General features: G+C 42.3%; 1 protein-coding gene and 1 pseudogene across 4 annotated transcripts in view; one reads left to right on the top strand and one right to left on the bottom strand.

Moving 5' to 3' along the window:
• Positions 1 to 1,005: 1,005 nt before the first annotated feature.
• On the top strand, positions 1,006 to 3,351 carry LOC129187278 (uncharacterized; annotated as a pseudogene).
• A 3,723-nt stretch (positions 3,352 to 7,074) lies between these two features.
• Positions 7,075 to 18,587, bottom strand: part of kalrna (kalirin RhoGEF kinase a) — a 196,654-nt gene continuing 185,141 nt past the window's right edge. For 3 of the 4 annotated variants that reach the window (XM_054787409.1, XM_054787410.1, XM_054787411.1), the window contains 11 exons: positions 17,253 to 17,280; positions 14,682 to 14,844; positions 14,495 to 14,616; positions 14,291 to 14,422; positions 14,059 to 14,220; positions 13,276 to 13,354; positions 13,134 to 13,185; positions 11,234 to 11,382; positions 11,012 to 11,150; positions 10,375 to 10,902; positions 7,075 to 9,027 (listed from right to left, as the gene is read on the bottom strand). In XM_054787409.1, coding sequence (XP_054643384.1) covers positions 8,983 to 9,027; positions 10,375 to 10,902; positions 11,012 to 11,150; positions 11,234 to 11,382; positions 13,134 to 13,185; positions 13,276 to 13,354; positions 14,059 to 14,220; positions 14,291 to 14,422; positions 14,495 to 14,616; positions 14,682 to 14,844; positions 17,253 to 17,280 — 1,599 coding nt within the window. In that variant the 3' untranslated portion in view covers positions 7,075 to 8,982. Of the gene's footprint in view, positions 10,903 to 11,011; positions 11,151 to 11,233; positions 11,383 to 13,133; positions 13,186 to 13,275; positions 13,355 to 14,058; positions 14,221 to 14,290; positions 14,423 to 14,494; positions 14,617 to 14,681; positions 14,845 to 17,252; positions 17,281 to 18,587 lie in introns of all 4 variants that reach the window. The other variant, XM_054787412.1, reaches the window with a different exon arrangement.

Genomic DNA, 18,587 nt, shown 5'->3' with positions numbered 1-18,587 from the left:
GTGCTGCCATGTCTTTTGTGGACATTCATCATGGCTCTTTAGCATATCAAGAGCAGTCACGGCAGCCTTTGGTGGGAGCTTTTTCCCATCCACACACATAAATACACACTGTTTTACTATGCACACACACTCGTGTGTACTAGGGTGGCAGGGGTATGCTGGAGCCTATCCCAGCTGACTTGGGGCGAGAGGCGGGGTACAGCCTGGACTGGTGGCCAGCCAATAGCAGAGCTCATATAGACAAACAACCATTCATACCTATGGACTATTTAGAGTCGCCAGTGAACCTGACAGGCATGTTTTTGGAACGTGGGAGGAAGGAAGGAAGAAAACCCCGGTCTTCCACCTCTCCTGACTGTGTGGCCCACAGAACAGCCATAGAGAGCTAAGGAGGGACGACTACTGGGTTGGGGGTGGGGTGGTGTGAGGTGGGATACGAAGGAAGGCCGTCAGGGCCAAGGGACAAAACATCCGTTGTCGCCGAAAGGCCGCTAATGCTGTCTAAGCATGAGTGGCAGCAGGGGCACTCGTGCAGAAAAGAAGCTTTGGTGACTTGACCCCCGCTCGGGTCCTCATCACACAAAAAGCCCCCTTTTCGCCACGGCGCCTCGCCTTTAGCTTTCATGTCCTGCACAAGAAAATCTTTAAAAAACGAATTTTACCAAAAAAACACTATTAGTGACAAAAAAATGCTATTTATTCTTGTCAGATTACGACTTGTTTCTCAAAAAATACTTTATTGATGTAAAATTTCACCTATATCCTCAAAAGAATAAAAAAAAATTCTAGAAAAAAATCTAACTTTATTCTTGTAAAATTATGACTTTGCCCCAAAACAGCTTTATAAGAAAAAAAAACACTCTACAACTCAATTCTATTACGAGTTTATTTTTTATTTACCACCTTATAATAAAAAAAGAACAGTTTAATTATGTCACATTTCACCTATATTCTCAAAATAACCTCAAACTAATTCTTGAAAAAAGACATTATTCTCAAAAGGTTATGACCTCATTCGTGAGAAATGTATTCTTCTAAAAAATACTATTTCATTCTTGTAAAATTACATCTTCATTAAAAACAAAACCCTCCAATTCAAGTTTATTAAAAAAAATATATTCTCATAACATTACAACCTTATTCTCAAAAAAAAATTGTATTCATGTATAATTTCACTTAGATTCTCAAAAGAATTTTACAAAAATTCTTGAAAAAATACAGTTATATTCTTGTAAAATTACATGTTTATTTTTTTAAATCCAGAAGGGGGGAGTTCCAGGAGTGCCTGGGTGCTTGGAGCATACAGGAGTGGTGACGCAAGGGAAGGCAAAGGAGACTTGGCAACTGTCTGGCTTGACCTAACCAACGCCTATGGAGCCATCCCACACAAGCTTGTCGAGACAGCATTGACAAGATACCACGATCCTGGGAAGATCTGCAACCTCATCATGGACTATTACGACGATTTCAGTGCAAGAGTCTCCTCCAATAAAGTAGCATCTGGCTGGCACCGCCTAGAGAAGGGGATAATCACCGGCTGTACAGTCTCGGTGTCATTATTCTCCTTGGCCATGAACATGATTGTCAAGTCCGCAGAGGTTGAATGCAGAGGTCCAAAATCAAGATCAGGGACCCGGCAGCCCCCCATAAGGGCCTTTATGGACGACTTGACAGTGATGACTACATCTGTTCCTGGGTGCAGGTGGCTCCTTCAGGGGCTTGAACAGCTCATCTCCTGGGCAAAGATGAGCTTCAAGCCAGCAAAATCCAGGTCTCTGGTCCTGAGGAAGGGTAAGGTGGCTGATCATTTCCACTTTGCACTTGGAGGGATCAAGATTCCAACGGTGACTGAAAAACCTGTCAAGAGCCTGGGCAAAATCTTTGACAGCTCCCTGAAGGATGCAGCAGCTGTGCTGCAGACGAAGAGCGACCTGACTTCTTGGCTCACAGCCATAGACAAATCGGGTCTCCCAGGAAAATTTAAGGCCTGGATGTACCAGCACGGTGTCCTGCCCAGGATACTCTGGCCCCTGTTAGTCTATGAGGTACCAATAACAACTGTAGAAGCACTAGAGAGGACCATCAGCCAGTTTCTCAGGAGATGGCTGGGGCTCCCTCGGTCCCTGAGCAGCATCGCCTTATATGGCCATTCCACCAAGCTGCACCTCCCCCTCAGTGGACTTTCAGAGGAGTTCAAGGTCACCCGATCCAGAGAGGTGTTGATGTACAGGGACTCCACAGACATCAAGGTGGCATCGACAGGGATTGTGGTTAAAACTGGAAGGAAGTGGCAGGCACAAGAAGCCGTGGGCAGGGCAGAGGTGCGGCTGAGACACAAGACCTTGGTGGGAACCGTGGCAATGGGTAGGGCAGGCCTTGGCAGCTTTCCCAGGCCACGGTACGACCAGGCTCGCGGCAATGAGAAGCGCCGACTTGTCCAAAATGAGATCTGGGCAGAGGTGGAGGAACAACGCTGCTGCAGGATGGTTGGCATGTCCAGGCAGGGGGCGTGGACAAGGTGGTAGCATGTGGAACCGCGCAAACTATCCTGGGCAGAGCTCTGGAGAGCGAACAAAGTTCCTCATACAGTCAGTGTATGACGTCCTTCCAAGTCCAGCTAATCTGCACACCTGGAGCCTGGCAGACACCCCAGAGTGCAAGCTTTGCCAGAGGAGGGGAACCTTGGAGCACATCCTGAGCTGTTGCCCAAAGGCTCTAGGGGAGGGGCGGTATCGCTGGCGCCACGACCAAGTTTTAAAAGCCTTGGCAGATTCGATCTGCGCTGCGATACAGTACAGCAAGTCCCAGGTCACCCCAAAGCAATCAATCACATTCATCAGAGCAGGGCAGAGGGTAAGCCACCAGCTCAACACCACAGGAGGGCTTCTCACCACCGCTCGTGACTGGCAGCTCCAAGTGGACCTGGGAAGGCAACTAAAGTTCCCGGCAGACATTTCTACCACCTCGCTGTGGCCAGACATGGTGCTGACATCAGAGTCAACTAAGCAGGTGGTGCCATTGGAGCTGACAGTTCGCTGGGAAGACCGGGTCGAGGAAGTCAATGAGCGTAAGAGGGCCAAATACTCTGAGCTCATTACGAAGTGCCGGACCAAAGGCTGGAAAGCCTGCTGTGAACCAGTCGAAATCGGTTGCAGAGGTTTCGCAGGCCACTCACTACAGCGAGTGTTCAAACTCCTTGGAGTTAGAGGACTGCAGTCAAAGAAAGCCACCAAGAACATCCTTGAGGCCGCAGAAAAGGCCTCCCGGGGGTTGTGGATCCGTGGTGCGCTACTTGGACACAAGCCGGGATCTGATCAATCTCGGTTGGGTCGCCCGGGCAAGGGTGTCTGATGATTAAAGACCCAAAACACCCTATGACCCCGGGTTTATCACTGATGACGTGTCCAAGTATCACCGTGAGGTGTATTCAAATCTTTTTAACATACAATTTTATTCTCCTAAGATTACAACTTTTTTCTTCGCCCTCCACCCCATTTTATTCATGTAAAATTTCACCTATATTCTCAAAATAATTTTTTACAAAATTCTAAAAAAAAAAACGATTTTATTCTTGTAAATTTACAGGTTTATTTTATTTAAAAGAACAATTTTATTCTCATAAGATTACGACTTTTTTCTAACAAAAAAAAATTATCGATGTACATCACCAATATTCTCAATATATATATATATATATATATATATTTTTTTTTTACAATATTCTAGAAAAAAATACAATTTTATTCTTGGAAGATTACAAGTTTATTCTAAAAAAAAAAGAAAAAAAATATTCTCATAAGATTACGACATTATGAACAAAACAATTTATTCATGTAAAATTTCACCTATATTGTCAAAAGAATTTTAAAAATATCTCTTGAATTTTTTTTCTTGTAAAATTATGACACTATGCTAAAAAAACTACAAATCTAAGATTTTAAGTTTTTTTTTTAAATACAGTTTTATACTGATAATATGACGACTTCATAATAAAAAAAATGAACATTTTATTTCTGTAAAATTTCACCTATCCATCCATCCAACCATCTTCCTCCGTTCATCTGGGTCGGGTTTGTGGGTGCAACAGTCTCACATCAACTGCTTGTATTGTTTTTGAATTAGTTCATTGATGGATTGTTTGAGTTCCTTGAGACGTAAGAATATCCACTTACTGTTTTCGTCGTCTTTCTGTTCATTTAGACCACACATAGACGAATCACAAGAACGTCATAAAGACGTTCTTGTGATTTTCGAAGTGTCCATGAACGCATCTCGTGACAACGAGGAAGTGTCCTTCCCAGTGTCACTGCTCAGTTGGTACCCGGAACGCAACCGAAGCCGTGCATGCGCGAAGACTACATCACTTCTTCCTTCCGCTAATTTTTAAGACAGCGCTTCTGCGACGTCATGTGCTGTGGTAGTTTTTTTTTGTATGAACATAAATGGTAAATAACCATATTCCATATATGTAATATGTTGGGAGGGTATTTTAGAAGCGACTCTTGTTAAAATACATGGTTAGCACGGGGATGTTTGGATAGTCTTATGACATCCACCAAGACTGAGCTACGTAAAAACTGCACGTAGCGCAGATGTAAACGTCATATCCGGTTACGTGTAACATACGTAAAAATATAAAACACACAAAATGCAGTGATATTTCAGTGTAAACAACCGTAAGCACAGTGCAATGATTGATTAATCTAGAGGACTCGATAGTTTTTTACTAAACGGGGAAATGCCATCCATCCAAACGTATCTTCCTAGCAAATGCTTTTGTGTGTATTTTTTTTCAGTAGCAAAAAAAACGTAAAATAATTTAGGGACCAAAGAAAAGAGTGCTTATAAATTGTCCACTTGCACATGGATATGATATAACAACAAAAAGATTATGTTGTTATTTCTCAAATTTCTATCCAGCTTCACGTTTTTGGGAGTGGAGGGGAGACTTATATTGCTTGCTGCCGTAAACTAGATCGACGGATGTAGACGCGTTCTGCACATGCGTAGAACCCAGTTGAACCGATTATGTTCCGGGTACGTATTGCGCAGTGTGATATCTTCATATATCTACCAAAACAAAGACAAAACGTAGCTTTTAGCTGGTGGCTTTATTGCACAGAGGGCGGCACATCTTTTCACAGCGACAGCTCAACTGAGCACTCCACCATACATCAGACAGACATACTCTATAGATGTCACACACACATTAGTGCCATCTAGAGGCCGTGAGGTGTAACAACATGACAAACGCACTATACTGTATGACACCCAGAATCATAGACATACAGTATGATGCTGCATCGAGCGTTGAGCCGTGTCACTACGCAATACGTACCCGGAACTCAAGCATGGAGAAAAAAAAGAGTTAAAAAAAGAGAACGAACTTTGCGAGGGAACGCAAAACTGAGATCAATATAAGTCAGACTGCACAGAGGACGGCTCGTTTTGATAAAAACTGGTTTGTAGCTGTTTGTCTGTGTTGCCACGGTTGGAAAGCGGTATGGTTTACTGTGTTAGAACTATTCACTTGGGAGTTAATGACTTCGGAAGTTTGAATGTGTGAATATGTTTCCAGCTTTACCACAGTCTTTTTTGCGTTCCCTCGCAAAACAATTTTGCGTTATCGCACAAAGTTCGTTTTTTTTTTTTTACCCATCATATTTTTTTTCTACGTAGAATCCTCTAGATGAATACATAATTGCACTCTCTTTATGGTTATTTACATTGAAATATCACTGCGTTTTAATGTATTTATGTATGTTATATGTAACCGGATATGACGTTTACATCGCTCAATCTTGGTGGATGTCATAAAACCATAAAAAAATCCGCACGCTAACCAGGTATTTTAACAAGACCCACTAATAAAAAAACAACCCCCCAGTATGTTTATTGACCATTTATGTTCATGAATTTAAATAATAATAATAAAAATAACTAGCATGCGATGTCGCAGAAGCGTTGTGAAAAAATTAGCTAAAGGAGGGAGTGACGTAGTCCTCGCGCATGCGCAGGACCTATTGCGTTCCGTGTTAAAAAAAACAAAATTAGTGTGCTGTAATTTTGCAAATCTTAAACAAGTATACAAAAAATGTATACAAATATCAGAAATCAAACAACACAGCCAGGGGTTACATCGAATAATAGCATTTAAATCAGAACAAATTGCTAATGTTTTTAGAGCCTTTTTGTTGTCAGATTTGTTTATAAATTGAATGTATTGTTCATCATTTTGAGGAAAAAAATGAAATTGGGCTTTTTACTGCTAAATTTGCATCCTTGGATGAAAAATTTGCCCAGAATAATCAGTAGATTACAAGAAAAAAGCCTTTTCTTCTTTCTTCGATCTCCTATAAAAGCAACAAACATTTTCCCACTACAAAGTCCTTGAAGATGTGATGGACAATGAATCTGATGCAGTCCTTCCACAGCTTTTGGGAGTGTGGACAATGCCAGAAAAGATGTAAGACAGTCTCTGGGTAGTCCCCACAAAAAGAGCAGCCCATATTAATATCCCTCCTAAATTTGGTCATGAAGTGGCGAGCAGGATAGTATTTGTGAATGATTGTGAACGATACCTTGTTCATGAGGAGGTACGTGTGAGGAACCATCCATACCTTATTCCAGTTAATGTCATACACAAAGTGATTCCAGTAAGATGTGAGGTACAGACAAAGGTGGGTCAGTTGGGTCCGAAGGGCGTGGAAGGTCAGGAAGGTTTCTAAAAAGCATTCAAGTACCTGAAGTGACAGCGTCAAAAACTATGGCAAATTCATTTTTGGGTGGGGGTACTGGAAAATGATATGTAGATAGAGCATCTTGATAAGTATAATGTTATTTAGTGTGTACAGTGAATCGGGGGGGCATTCTCACACTTCAATGTGCTTCTGTTCATTTCCTGGCATTAAACCCAGAAGGAAGCCAGCAGATCTATTCAATGTATGTGTGCTGCCACCTAGAGGTCAACCAGTAAAATGAAAACAAATACATGCATATTATTATCTTATTCTTGTGGTTGTACTTTGCAGTGAGAGCCAACATTTGCTTTCAAAGTAAAAGCAGAGACAGATGTAAATCTAAATAAGCAAGGTTTTTATTAGTAAAGAGTAACAAACCGGCAGGCTTGATGGTTGGTCAAGAAGATGGCGGCGGGATGCAGAGACAGACAAATTTGAATGCTCACAGCACAAAGCCTAACGATGCATCAACGTCATCGCTTTATCGCCAACATCGATCGTCAAGTAAATGCTCAAGTACAAAACGCGGTAAACATCCATCCTATTCAGGGTAACAACCGGGGAGGGGGAGCCAGCCTACTTGGGTTGAAAACACCCTGGACCGATCACCTGCTATGTGAAGCACGACACACTTCATTCTGTGAAAGAAAGCAGCTGCAGACACATTCTTACAAGCAATTACATTCAATGGTCGTAAACGCAGACCAACTACTACCAGCCAAATGGACGCAGGTAGAAAAACCGTGCAGGACATGTTCAAGTGGTCCTGGAAACAGATTTACATGCACAGTGTCCCTGATTCTACTGTAAGTTCTAACTAAGACACCACACAGTTTTTGGTGCAAGTGTAAACATTGATACAAGCTAGGGTTAAGTCTCCTTGGTATTTCAGTGTTCATAAAAGTACGGGAATCAGTGGTATTTCCCAACTTGCGTGTGTTGAAGTACAGTTCATCCTGTAGACCCTAACGGACCAGTCCATGCTCCCTTTGTGGACTTAAAGATCAGTTTATGTCCTTGGATTTGGAGAAAACGGTTCTGTTCATTTGACAAATCATAAATATAAATCAAATCCATCCATCTGTCCATTTTCCTCCACTTCTCCGGGTCCAGGTAGTGGGGGCAGCAGTCTCAGTAGCGGTCCCCGGCCACCTCCTCCAGTTGCACCGGGAGGACACCAAGGCGTTCCCAGGCCAGCTGTGAGACATAATCCCTCCAGCGTGTCCTAGGTCTGCCCCAGGGCCTTCTCCCGGCTGGGCATGCCCTGAACACCTCACCAGGGAGGCGTCCGGCAGGCATCCGGACTAGATGCCCGAGCCACCTCAACTGGCTCCTCTCGATGTGAAGGAGCAGCAGCTCTACTCTGAGCTCCTCCCGGATGACAGAGCTTCTCACCCTGTCTCTTAGGGTGAGTCCAGCTACCCTACGGAGGAAACTCATTTCAGTCGCTTGTATCCGCAATCTCGTTCTTTTCGGTCACAACCCAAAGCTCATGACCATCGGTGAGGGTGGGAACATGTGGGACCGTTAAATTGAGAGCTCAAATCCTCAAATCAAATCCTAAATATTAATTCAGCATTCAGTGCTCGTGTTGTGGATCCAGTCCTTTATAATGTTTGTAATGATGTTCTACACTTCCATTTTTAAAGTGAACGGTAACCACCTAGTAGCTCTACCCAGCGTCCAACTTGGTCTACGACAGTCGGTATACCGATTTAAACACTTACTGACAAAGAAATGTCAGAAATGAGTCACAATTCAAGACAGAGATACCATTTTTGGCCCATGTTGAGATTTCAAGCACGGTTATAAACACACACAATTGGAATATGTTCCCAATAAAACTGCAACCTGCGCACAAAAAAAACTCTTATGAAGACCCAGAAATGCAATGTACCGTAGCGTTGGTCCACTGCTAAATTACCTGAGGGGCCATACGAAGGACAACCCAACAGGACACGGTCATGCTCACATCACTCCAGCACTCAAAGACCAAAATGTTAGCTTAAAGATTGCACAGCATTGACAATATTTTTCTAGTCATGGAGGAAAGGCTTGAGCTGCTTGCTTTCCATACGTAAGCTCTTGGTTAGCAGCCAAAGCTGTTGACTGGGTATAATAGCTGCTTGGTTAAGTGTTTTGTCTGCCATTCAGAGTTACCACTATTAACGTTCAGTCTGTCATGTTTTAGCAATGTTTGCACTAAGAGATAGCCGTGTTTCCTCCGTGTTCTTTCCCACTGTCAGAAGATTGTTGGGGCAGCTTTTGTTCGGCCTGTTTGGACCCCCTAAAATGAGACAGAGGAGGACATTTACCAATTACAAGGCAAACAGTACCCTACATCTTACGTAAAAAGGGGTTTTACAAAACAATACAAACTACAGTATTTTTCAAGAATGTTCTCGTTTTGAGTGGAACGTTCACTACTGAGGCCTCATCAGTATTGATCCAGTACCTGAGCAAGTCTTTAGGTGGTCTTAAGGACCACAGACAACGATCGACTCTGCCCCTCAGGTGTCCAGCAGACAATGAAGACGCCTCGGTAGAGATCAAAGCACAGTTCAAGTGTACGGAAGCAAATTGCTCAGCACGTTCAGGGGCTTGAGACAATCACAATACACTTGGTCCTTTTGTCCAAGTAACCTTCTCCTCAGATGGTGATCATTCCGCTGGACAGAAGACTTCCAAAGTTTAATCAGTACTGCAAGCTTCGTTCTAGTGCCCCTTGTCTCATGTCCCACATGTTGTCCCTTAGGTAAAACAACTGTTCGGATTTAAGGACCAGAGACAAGAATCACCTCTTTCCTTTAGTGCCGCTCAAGATGCCTTGGTGCAGAACCAAGTGCTGCCCAAGTGTCCCGATGTGCACTAACTGCAAGTTGTCCTTCAGTGCAATAAACCCGCAGTGTCAAGGACAAGAAACAAAGCTTGTCTCCCTCCTTTTAGTCCTTGAGTAACTACCTTCTCAGATGGGGTAGATGCCACAGGATTGAAGTCTACCAAAGCCTCGTCACTGCAGATGTCAGTGTCCCTGGGCAACAATATTGTTGTTCTTAGGTAAAGCAACTGCAGTCCTGTTTGCCAGCGACAATGATCACCTCTTTTCTTTTGAACGTTCTCCTCAGATGATGGCAATTCCGCTGGACAACAATTCTGCTACAGAGGATTCCTTAGTTGTGATCCCAGTGTAGCCAAGAAACAGCTTGTTGTCCTTGAAATAACTGTGCCTGAGTTTAAGAACACGAGGAGGAAGATCGCCTCTCCTTTGCCTTTGACTGACAGCATTCTCCTTCGGTGGGGACGATTCCACTGGCAACAAACCACCACAGTCTCATGAGCGTGGATACAAGTACTGTCTAGCAGATTCAAGGACCAGAGAGCAAAATCAACCCACTTCTTCGTTCCATGATCCCTCACAGTGTCTTTGAAACTAAAGGCTAATATCTTTGGACTGCAGTCAGCTCGTGGGACCTCGGTTACAGAATCAGAGATATTGGGAAAGGCTGGGCACAGGAGACATATCTAGGATTTTTCCACCCACAAGACACATCTTATCTGTTCAATCTATAAAAAGGTGACCTTTCATTGAGAGTTCAAAAGCTTGTCATAGCGAGTTCCCCATACTGATGCTCACCAGTCCCTTGATGTTTGTGATAGGCCGAATATCGTGCAGCTGTCTCCTTCGGTCGATAAACGTTGCCAATCGCGTCGTGTCCAGAGGCATCTTGGAATACTCCCCACCGTGCGCGCCCCCACGACCCACCCACGGGTGCTGTAGACAGGAAGTAGCGCTCGGCCTCTTCCTGGGATCCTGCTGGAGTGCCGCCGTCACAAAATCCCTTGCCGCCTGGCTCACACCCTGGAAGTAGTCATCCGGGAAACAGAAGTCCAGGCGGCAAATGTTGACACAGGTTTCCTCGGGTGACTCATCCAGAAATGGCGACACACCGCTGAGCATGACATACGCCAAGACGCCCGCGCTCCACACGTCGGTGCCGACGGACACTGGGGTGCCGCAGATGAGCTCAGGCGCTGCGAACTCTGGATTTCCGAGGAGCAGGTGGACGTAGCGGCGGTGAGCGGACAGCTGGACAGCGTCTCCGAGGTCAATGAGCTTTATGCACGGGTTGGGAGAGTGGAGGTCCACCATGATGTTCTCAGGCTGGAAAAAGAAGAATCAGACCTCTCATCAAACCAAAAGATGTCGCCGGTAAAAAACTGAAGCCAACAAGACGATGACGGTCAGCGGACGTCAAAGATTGCATTCTTACCTTCAGGTCTAAGTGTGCAACTCTGCAGGTGTGAAGGTGCTGCAGGGCTTCTAATATGTCTCTCATGAAGAAGGCCACCTTCTCTTCCATTAGCTCGTCATGGGCGACCAGGTAATCCAGGAGACGCCCGTCCTCAAGCCTGAAACATCCGAAAATATCCAAATATTTACATGAAATCATTTTTGAGGTCATCCGTGTCGTAGTTTATTGACATCATCTTACAGTTCCAGGACCAGCATCAGCGACGTGGGCGACTCGTAGGTGTCCAACAGCGCCACCAGCTGGTGATTGTGGACATGCTGGAGGATGTCGGCCTCGTGGGCCGCCTGCTCCTTCTTCTGCATCTTCTTGCTCACAAACTTCACCGCAACCTGACAACAGATGCAGGCAGCGCAAACAAAATGACAGAAATAAATAAATGAATAATGCCGATGATTATTGCTGCTACTATTAATAACAATTAGGCCTGTCACTATAATCGATAAATCAAACGATTAAAAAAAAAAACAAACAGGTGGATCTTTATGACACAGTCAACAAATGGACATGTATGCGTGTGTTTCATCTGTTTGCCTCTCTGTGCCACACAGGCTGCATGACAAGAGGGTTCACTCTGCATCTGTCTGTGTGCATTGGTTCTATAGTGGAATGAACAGACAGAGTGAACCATCATCTCCTTTCATTCAGCCTCTTTGTGGAGGCGAGGCTACTAGTGAATGGATACAGGGGGTTAGCAGTTAGCCCATGAATGATGAGTGGTTTCTGAGGCGAATGCCACAGCCAACCGCCCTGGTGTGCGAATATTTCGGTTTTATACAGAAGGAACACCGACGTCCGACACGGACGGTTTTATCAACTGGGGAAATTGGGCTCCGACAGTCAAAACACTTACTAAGGCGTTTGGTCGGCAAAAGAAATATTAAAAAAACTGTGCAAAATGGTTCACGTTTACAGACAGTGTCGCTTGCTACGTTGCAAAAGAAATGCAACCATTCAATCCGGTTTCATGGCATACATTTTAAACAACATACATGCAGGCAACTTAACTTCTGTGTCAAGTTAATGTGGCTCACTTAGATACACTATACTCGAGTACTATCTAGTGGTTCTAATGTGAATTACACCTCTCATGACAGTCATGAAAAAATAGTTTCAAAACATGTTGCTGATAATATCGATTATCAACGATAATTTGTAGGACAATTATCGACCAGCAAAATTTGTTATCGTGACAGGCCTAATAGCAATAATTAATTTTGCACCAAAAAATACAGCACAGGACTTTTATTACATGAAATGTATTTATTACATTTTTTTTTTCCCCATTTTTATTAAAAAATGACAAAACCACAAAAAAACCCCGCTTAAAATAATTGCTAAAAGCAAGAAATAATTTCACACAAAAAATACAGCACAGTAGTTATTTTTTTAGATTTAAATGCAAAAATTACAAAACAGATTTAATAATTTTAAATAAATAAAATAATGCAATAATAACTAAATCATTAATAGACAAAATAACTACTATAAATAATAGTAGTAGTACTAATAATTTTACACCATAAAATACAGCATAGGACATTACATTTTCCACTACAATTGATTTTTTTTTACATTTTAATGCAAAAAATTAACAGAGAAAAATGTAATAATAATAAAAATGACGAATAAGAATTCATTTTACACACAACAAACAACACATGGCATTCATTACATGAATGTATTCATTAAAAAAGTGTCTTTTTGTTACATTTGAATGAAAAAATTATTGTTTTGTCATTTGGAATAATATTATAGAATAATATTCATTCTATATGATATTAATCAATTATGTTTACTAACAAAAATTCATTTTACACCAAAAAATGCCACACGGCATTCATTACATAAATGTAGTCATTACAATTGGTATTTTACATTTGAATGCAAAAAAATTTTATGTAAGCAATTAAAATTTTTCTGAAAGAAAAACATAATAATGCCAACTAGTAAGAATTAATTTTACACCAAAGAAAATACACCACAGGACAGTAATGGCTTGCACAATCTTGAAATGCGTAACCATAATTAACTTACAAAAAAAGGAGTTTAAAAAAGGGCTAAAAGTGCGTCAATGCCTCACCTCTTTCTTTGTGGACTTGTTCAGACATTTTCTCACCACCGAGAAACGTCCTCTGGAGAAAGAGCAAAAAGGTGGCAACATTTTTCACCACACCATCGCTGTTTGGACTTCATTTGCGTACGCGTTCCTTAAATGTTTTTACCTTCCGATCTCCGTAATCTCGGAGAAAGTCGACTCAAAGTTTTCCTTCCACTCGATTCCTGTTCCGTCATAAGCGGTGTCTACACAGGAAATGTCCGAAAGGTTAGCATATTAATAAGCTGTTGTTTGGCATATGTGTTCCCCACACATTCATTTATACGTTTTACATTTGGACCGCCACAGGACAGATTTGGCCGTAATTCTTTGCCCTCGATCACAAGCACATTGTCACGGGACTTGTGGCGGTTTGCATCCTAACTCTGCTTCTTAAAGGAGAAGTGGCTTTTAAAAAACATTTTTACCCATCATCCACAATCCTTATGTGAGACATGAACACACATCGTTTTCTTTTCTGTGCGTTCTAAAGATATAAAAACAGCTAAAAAGAGGCAGCTAATTAATGCACGTAAGGGGATGCACCAAGAGAAAGACGTGTGTGTTCATGTCTCACATCAGGATTGTGGACGATGGGCAGAATTTGAAAAAAAAGTGCACTTTTCCTTCAACACACCTCATACGCACCGCCTCTGCCAGAGAAAAAGAAGATGCAGCATGAGGGATCCGTGTTGCTCATTTAGCGAGTAGGTGTACGCATTGAAAGTGTGAAACAGAAGTATCATATTCTCACGCGTTAACATGATCGAGTGGCGTCTCCAGTAATGAGACTTTTGACGAAAGCTTGGAGACACTTTCTCATACCATAACATAATAAAGTGTCTCCAAACTTTTGACTTTGAGCCCATAATTCCCGGCAGCGCTCGTGTGTGTGTGCGTGTCGACATACTGCAGCTGGACAGAGAAACCATATTAGAGGGCTCAGACGGCGGGCCGACCCCCCAGCGGTTGGAAGCTCGCACTCTGAACTGGTAGTGCCCGCCGGGGATGAGGGTGTCGATCTGAAGACACTCCTCCCTGCTGCTGGCCATCTGTTGCCATAACAACGAGTCTGGACAGGACAGGAGAAGTGGGTCTCGGCATCAGAACGTGGTGAAAGGAAGCAAATAGGGGGCACGCACCTTCTTGTCGGTACTCCACGGCGTAGCTGCTGACCGCACAGTGGGCGGAGGAAGCCGGCGGCGGCCAGTGGAGCATCACGGCCGTGCTGCTGGCCTCCTGGGCCACCGGCCTCCCGGGAGCTGCTGGGATACCTGGAATAAACACTCGTTGTGTCATGTCACATCATCAACGGTGGTTTCTGGCGCCCCCTACACATCAGTCACCTTGCACTTTGATGGAGGCAGAGGAGGAGGCAGAGCCATGCTCGTTCACGGCCACACATGTGTAGATGCCCGTGTCCTGCGGCATCAGGTTGCAGATCTTCAACAAGATGTCCCCCGTGTCCCTGAAGACGAAGACGATGCAAACATGAGGTTATGTGAGGAGAAGCTACGTGAGTGTCTCTGGTACCTGATGTCAATGGCAAAGCGGCTGTTGCTGGTCACCGGGTTCTGGTCGGGTCCCTTCAGGGTGACAGAGGGTTTGGGTCGCCCACACACTTTGCAGCAAAGAACCACCGTCTCCCCAAAGGCACACGCCACGTCCGAGAGCGGGACCAGGAACTCAGGAGCCACTGGGAGGGTGGAGACAATATCAGTATAATAAATAGATATATTCCAAGTTCAAATAATATAAGAAAAATTAAGGATGCTCCGATCGATTGATCTGGCGGGGGGTAAAAAGCTTTCATTTAATACAGCTTTTGAAGAACAAACACTTGACGGAGTATGGTGAGCTTTGGAGGCTCACGGTGTGATCATCAGTCCAACGGCAGCTAACGCAGCCAAAATGCCGGACAACACTCACCCGTATGTGCGGGACAGTCAGAATGCTAAGCTAATAACCTGAAAAATCATTGAATTCATCGACGAGATGAGCAGCCTCTGTCAGCTCTATGACTTGGAGCCCATTTACGTGCTACCTGGAAGACAACCCTTTCAGTAGCGGCCATTTTAAAGGATTTGGGCTGATCTTTCCAGGCACACGGAATATTGTGTTGTATGGCTATATAAACATGGAACCTACCAAAAGAAACATTAGACTCCCATCTTTCATCAGGAAAAAAAGGTTGTTTTTTCCGTTTTCCGTTCTTTAGTAATCAGCAGTAGAACATAGGTAAGTTTCAGGAAAATATCAGTTCCTGAGTAAAAAAGGGAGACAACCAGCTTTTTGTGAAAAGATACATTTCAAGCATAACTTTCACTTTTATTGAATGTTTTTTGCTTTTGTGACAGCTGAAATACCTCAACAACTATACCAACATAAACAACACAAAAAAGGGGTTGTTATACATAAAAAAAAATATATAAATATAACACCATGAACTATTTACTATTTTCACATTTAGAACTGAACTATTTATGTGTGTGTGTGTATGTGTGTGTGTGTGTGTGTGCATGCGTTAAAATGTCCCTACAATGTGTAACCTTCTGCACGCTACACTCTGCCGCGCTTTCTCACTTCCTCCTTCCTGTCATGTGTGATTTTCCCTTCACATGGTCCCTACCGAGCTCTTATCAAATGCACTTCTGCCACCTTGTGGCCGTTTTGATTTCTCCAAACTGCTCTGAAGTGAAGTAAATAGGTTGTTGGGCTCCGGTGTTCAGCTTTATAAAAACGTATAACTCCGTCTTTGGTATTGAATGAGTTGATTAATTACTACTGCAGTGCCTTGGTTAACATCATGAATCCGTTCCAGAAGGTCCGACTCAAACCAAAACGGACTCTAACCAAAGCAAATTTTCCTGTAGAAAATAATGTAAATCCAATTCATCTGTTCCAGACACCCAAAAATGTTAACAAAAAACACATTATGCAGAAAATTATGCAAACATAATGACAAATGGACAACTGACCATTTAACATTGCTTTAACGTAGTTTTGTTGGGAAAAAAAAAAAAAGTTTTAAAAAAAGAAACAAAGAATAAACTTGTAATTTTTGGAAATTAGTTTGGGGAAAAAGTAATTCTATTATGGCAATAAAAACAAAATATGGTAAAAAATGTCAATTTTTTAGAAGAAAATCTATTGGAAAAACGTTGACATAGTTGGAAATAAAAAAAAAAAAAAACAGAACATGGGAAAAAAAACAGTTGTAATTTTACGACAATAAAGTCAAAATATTGACAGAAAAAGAGTTGTATTCTAACGAGAAATAAGTCCCAATTTAATTTACAAAAATTAATTTGTAACACCGTGAAGAAAAATAATGTAATTTAGTAGCATTTAGTAGCATAAAGAATTTCAGCATAAAGAAGTCATAATATTGTAAGAAACAAGAAAAGAATCAAGTTGTTAATTTTGGAAAAATAGGTTGAGAGAAAAAGTCATAATAAAGTGTTGCCTTGGTTAACACCATGAATCCATTCAAGAAGGTTCAACGCAAACCAAAACGGACTCTAACAAAAGTAAATTTTCCCATAGAAAATAATGCAAATCCAGACACGCAAAAATGTTAACACAAATAACATTTTAAAGACAATTATAGTTTTACATGCAGAAAATGATGCAAAATAATTACAAATGACAAATCAATGGACTGAGTGAACTAAACATTGAAAATTACATTAAAAATTGAAAATTTTACCTGGTTTTGTCGGGGGAGGGGGGGTACCCACAATTTGCAAAAATGTAAAAAAAATACACAAAACTAAATATCAACGTTCTAGAAGGAGCAAACATGTACTTTGCCGTTTATTATAGATGGAGAATATAAATGGAGAAAAAAACCCAAGAGATTTCATCTTGTGCCCGTGATCCATGACGGCCGCATAAATAAACCGCACGGTATTTTGGACGCTAAACAAGATAACCAAAATTTTAGCATGTTAACCAAAAAAACATGCTAACCGAGGCGGACGTTAACCAAGGTACCACTGTACAGTATGTACCTATTCCAAGGTGACCTTGGAATAGTCATGACTATAACAACATAAAATGAAAATATACATCATCAACATAAAATGAAATATTTGGTCTCACCTTCTTGGATGAAGTTTGGGTTGAGAAGCTGGAAAGCAGATACTCGTATTAGTACATGATTTTATAAGCACTTATTTCAACAAAAGAAAGTTTACCACAACAAACTCGAAATATTATGAGGACAAATAACTTTATTTTAGTAACATGAAGTTGAATTAAAGAAAAAAAAGACATTAAAAAAAAAGTCAGATTATGAGAAACAAAGCAACGAATAAAGCAACGAATAGAAGTTAGAATTTTTTGCAAAGTTAGATTGTGAAAAAAGTAAGCATTTTATGGGAATAAATTTAAAGTTAATAGTATTATGGGAAAATCATAATTACAAGAAGAAAATTTAAAAAAAGAAAGTTGAAATAGTTGGGGGGGGGGGGTCGGGGGACAACAGAAATTGAAAAAAAACAGCTACCGTTTTACGAGAATAAACTCATAATATGATGAGGATAAATGTCATTTTAGTAGCATAGAGCTGAAATATTAAAACAAAGATACACACTGCTCAAAAAAATTAAAGGAACACTTGGAAAACACATCAGATCTAAACTGGGGGAAAAATGATCTTGAATATCTTTGCTGATAATAAGTGGGTGATGTATTAGTAACAAATTGGTGCCACATAATTTGATAGAAATGAAAATGATCACCCTATAGAGGGGGGAAATCAAAGACACCCCAAAAATGAAAGTGAAAAAATGATGCAGCACACTGGTCCATTTCGCTAAAATGTCATTGTAGCAACTCAAAATGATTCTCAGTAGTTTGTGTGGCCCCCACGTGCTTGTACGCGTGCCTGACAACGTCGGGGCATGCTCCTAATGACACTACGGATGGTGTCCTGGGGGATCTCCTCCCAGATCTGGACCAGGGCATCACTGCGGTACCTGGACGCATGGAGGAGATTCCAGGAGACAGGTAGTTACTCCAGGAGAGCTGGACAGGGCCGTAGAAGGTCCTTCAACCCTCAGCAGGATCGGTATCTGCTCCTTTGTGTAAGGAGGAACAGGATGAGCACTGCCAGAGCCCTACAAAATGACCTCCAGCAGGCCACTGGTGTGAATGTTTCTGACCAAACAATCAGAAACAGGCTCCATGAGGGTGGCCTGAGGGCCCGACGTCCTGTAGTGGGCCCTGTGCTCACTGCCCAGCACCGTAAAGCTCGATTGGCATTTGCCATAGACCACCAGAATTGGCAACTACACCACTGGTGCCCTGTGCTCTTCCTGATGAGAGCAAGTTCAACCTGAGCACATGCGACAGACGTGAAAGGGTCTGGAGATGCCGTGGAGAACGTTATGCTGCCCGCAACATCATTCAGCATGACCGCTTTGGTGGTGGGTC

Source organism: Dunckerocampus dactyliophorus, chromosome 9 (assembly GCF_027744805.1).
Source record: "Dunckerocampus dactyliophorus isolate RoL2022-P2 chromosome 9, RoL_Ddac_1.1, whole genome shotgun sequence".
NCBI classification, from domain to species: Eukaryota; Metazoa; Chordata; class Actinopteri; order Syngnathiformes; family Syngnathidae; genus Dunckerocampus; species Dunckerocampus dactyliophorus.
The sequence above is the reverse complement of the archived record's forward strand: the minus strand, read 5'-3'. Positions and strand labels throughout refer to the sequence as shown.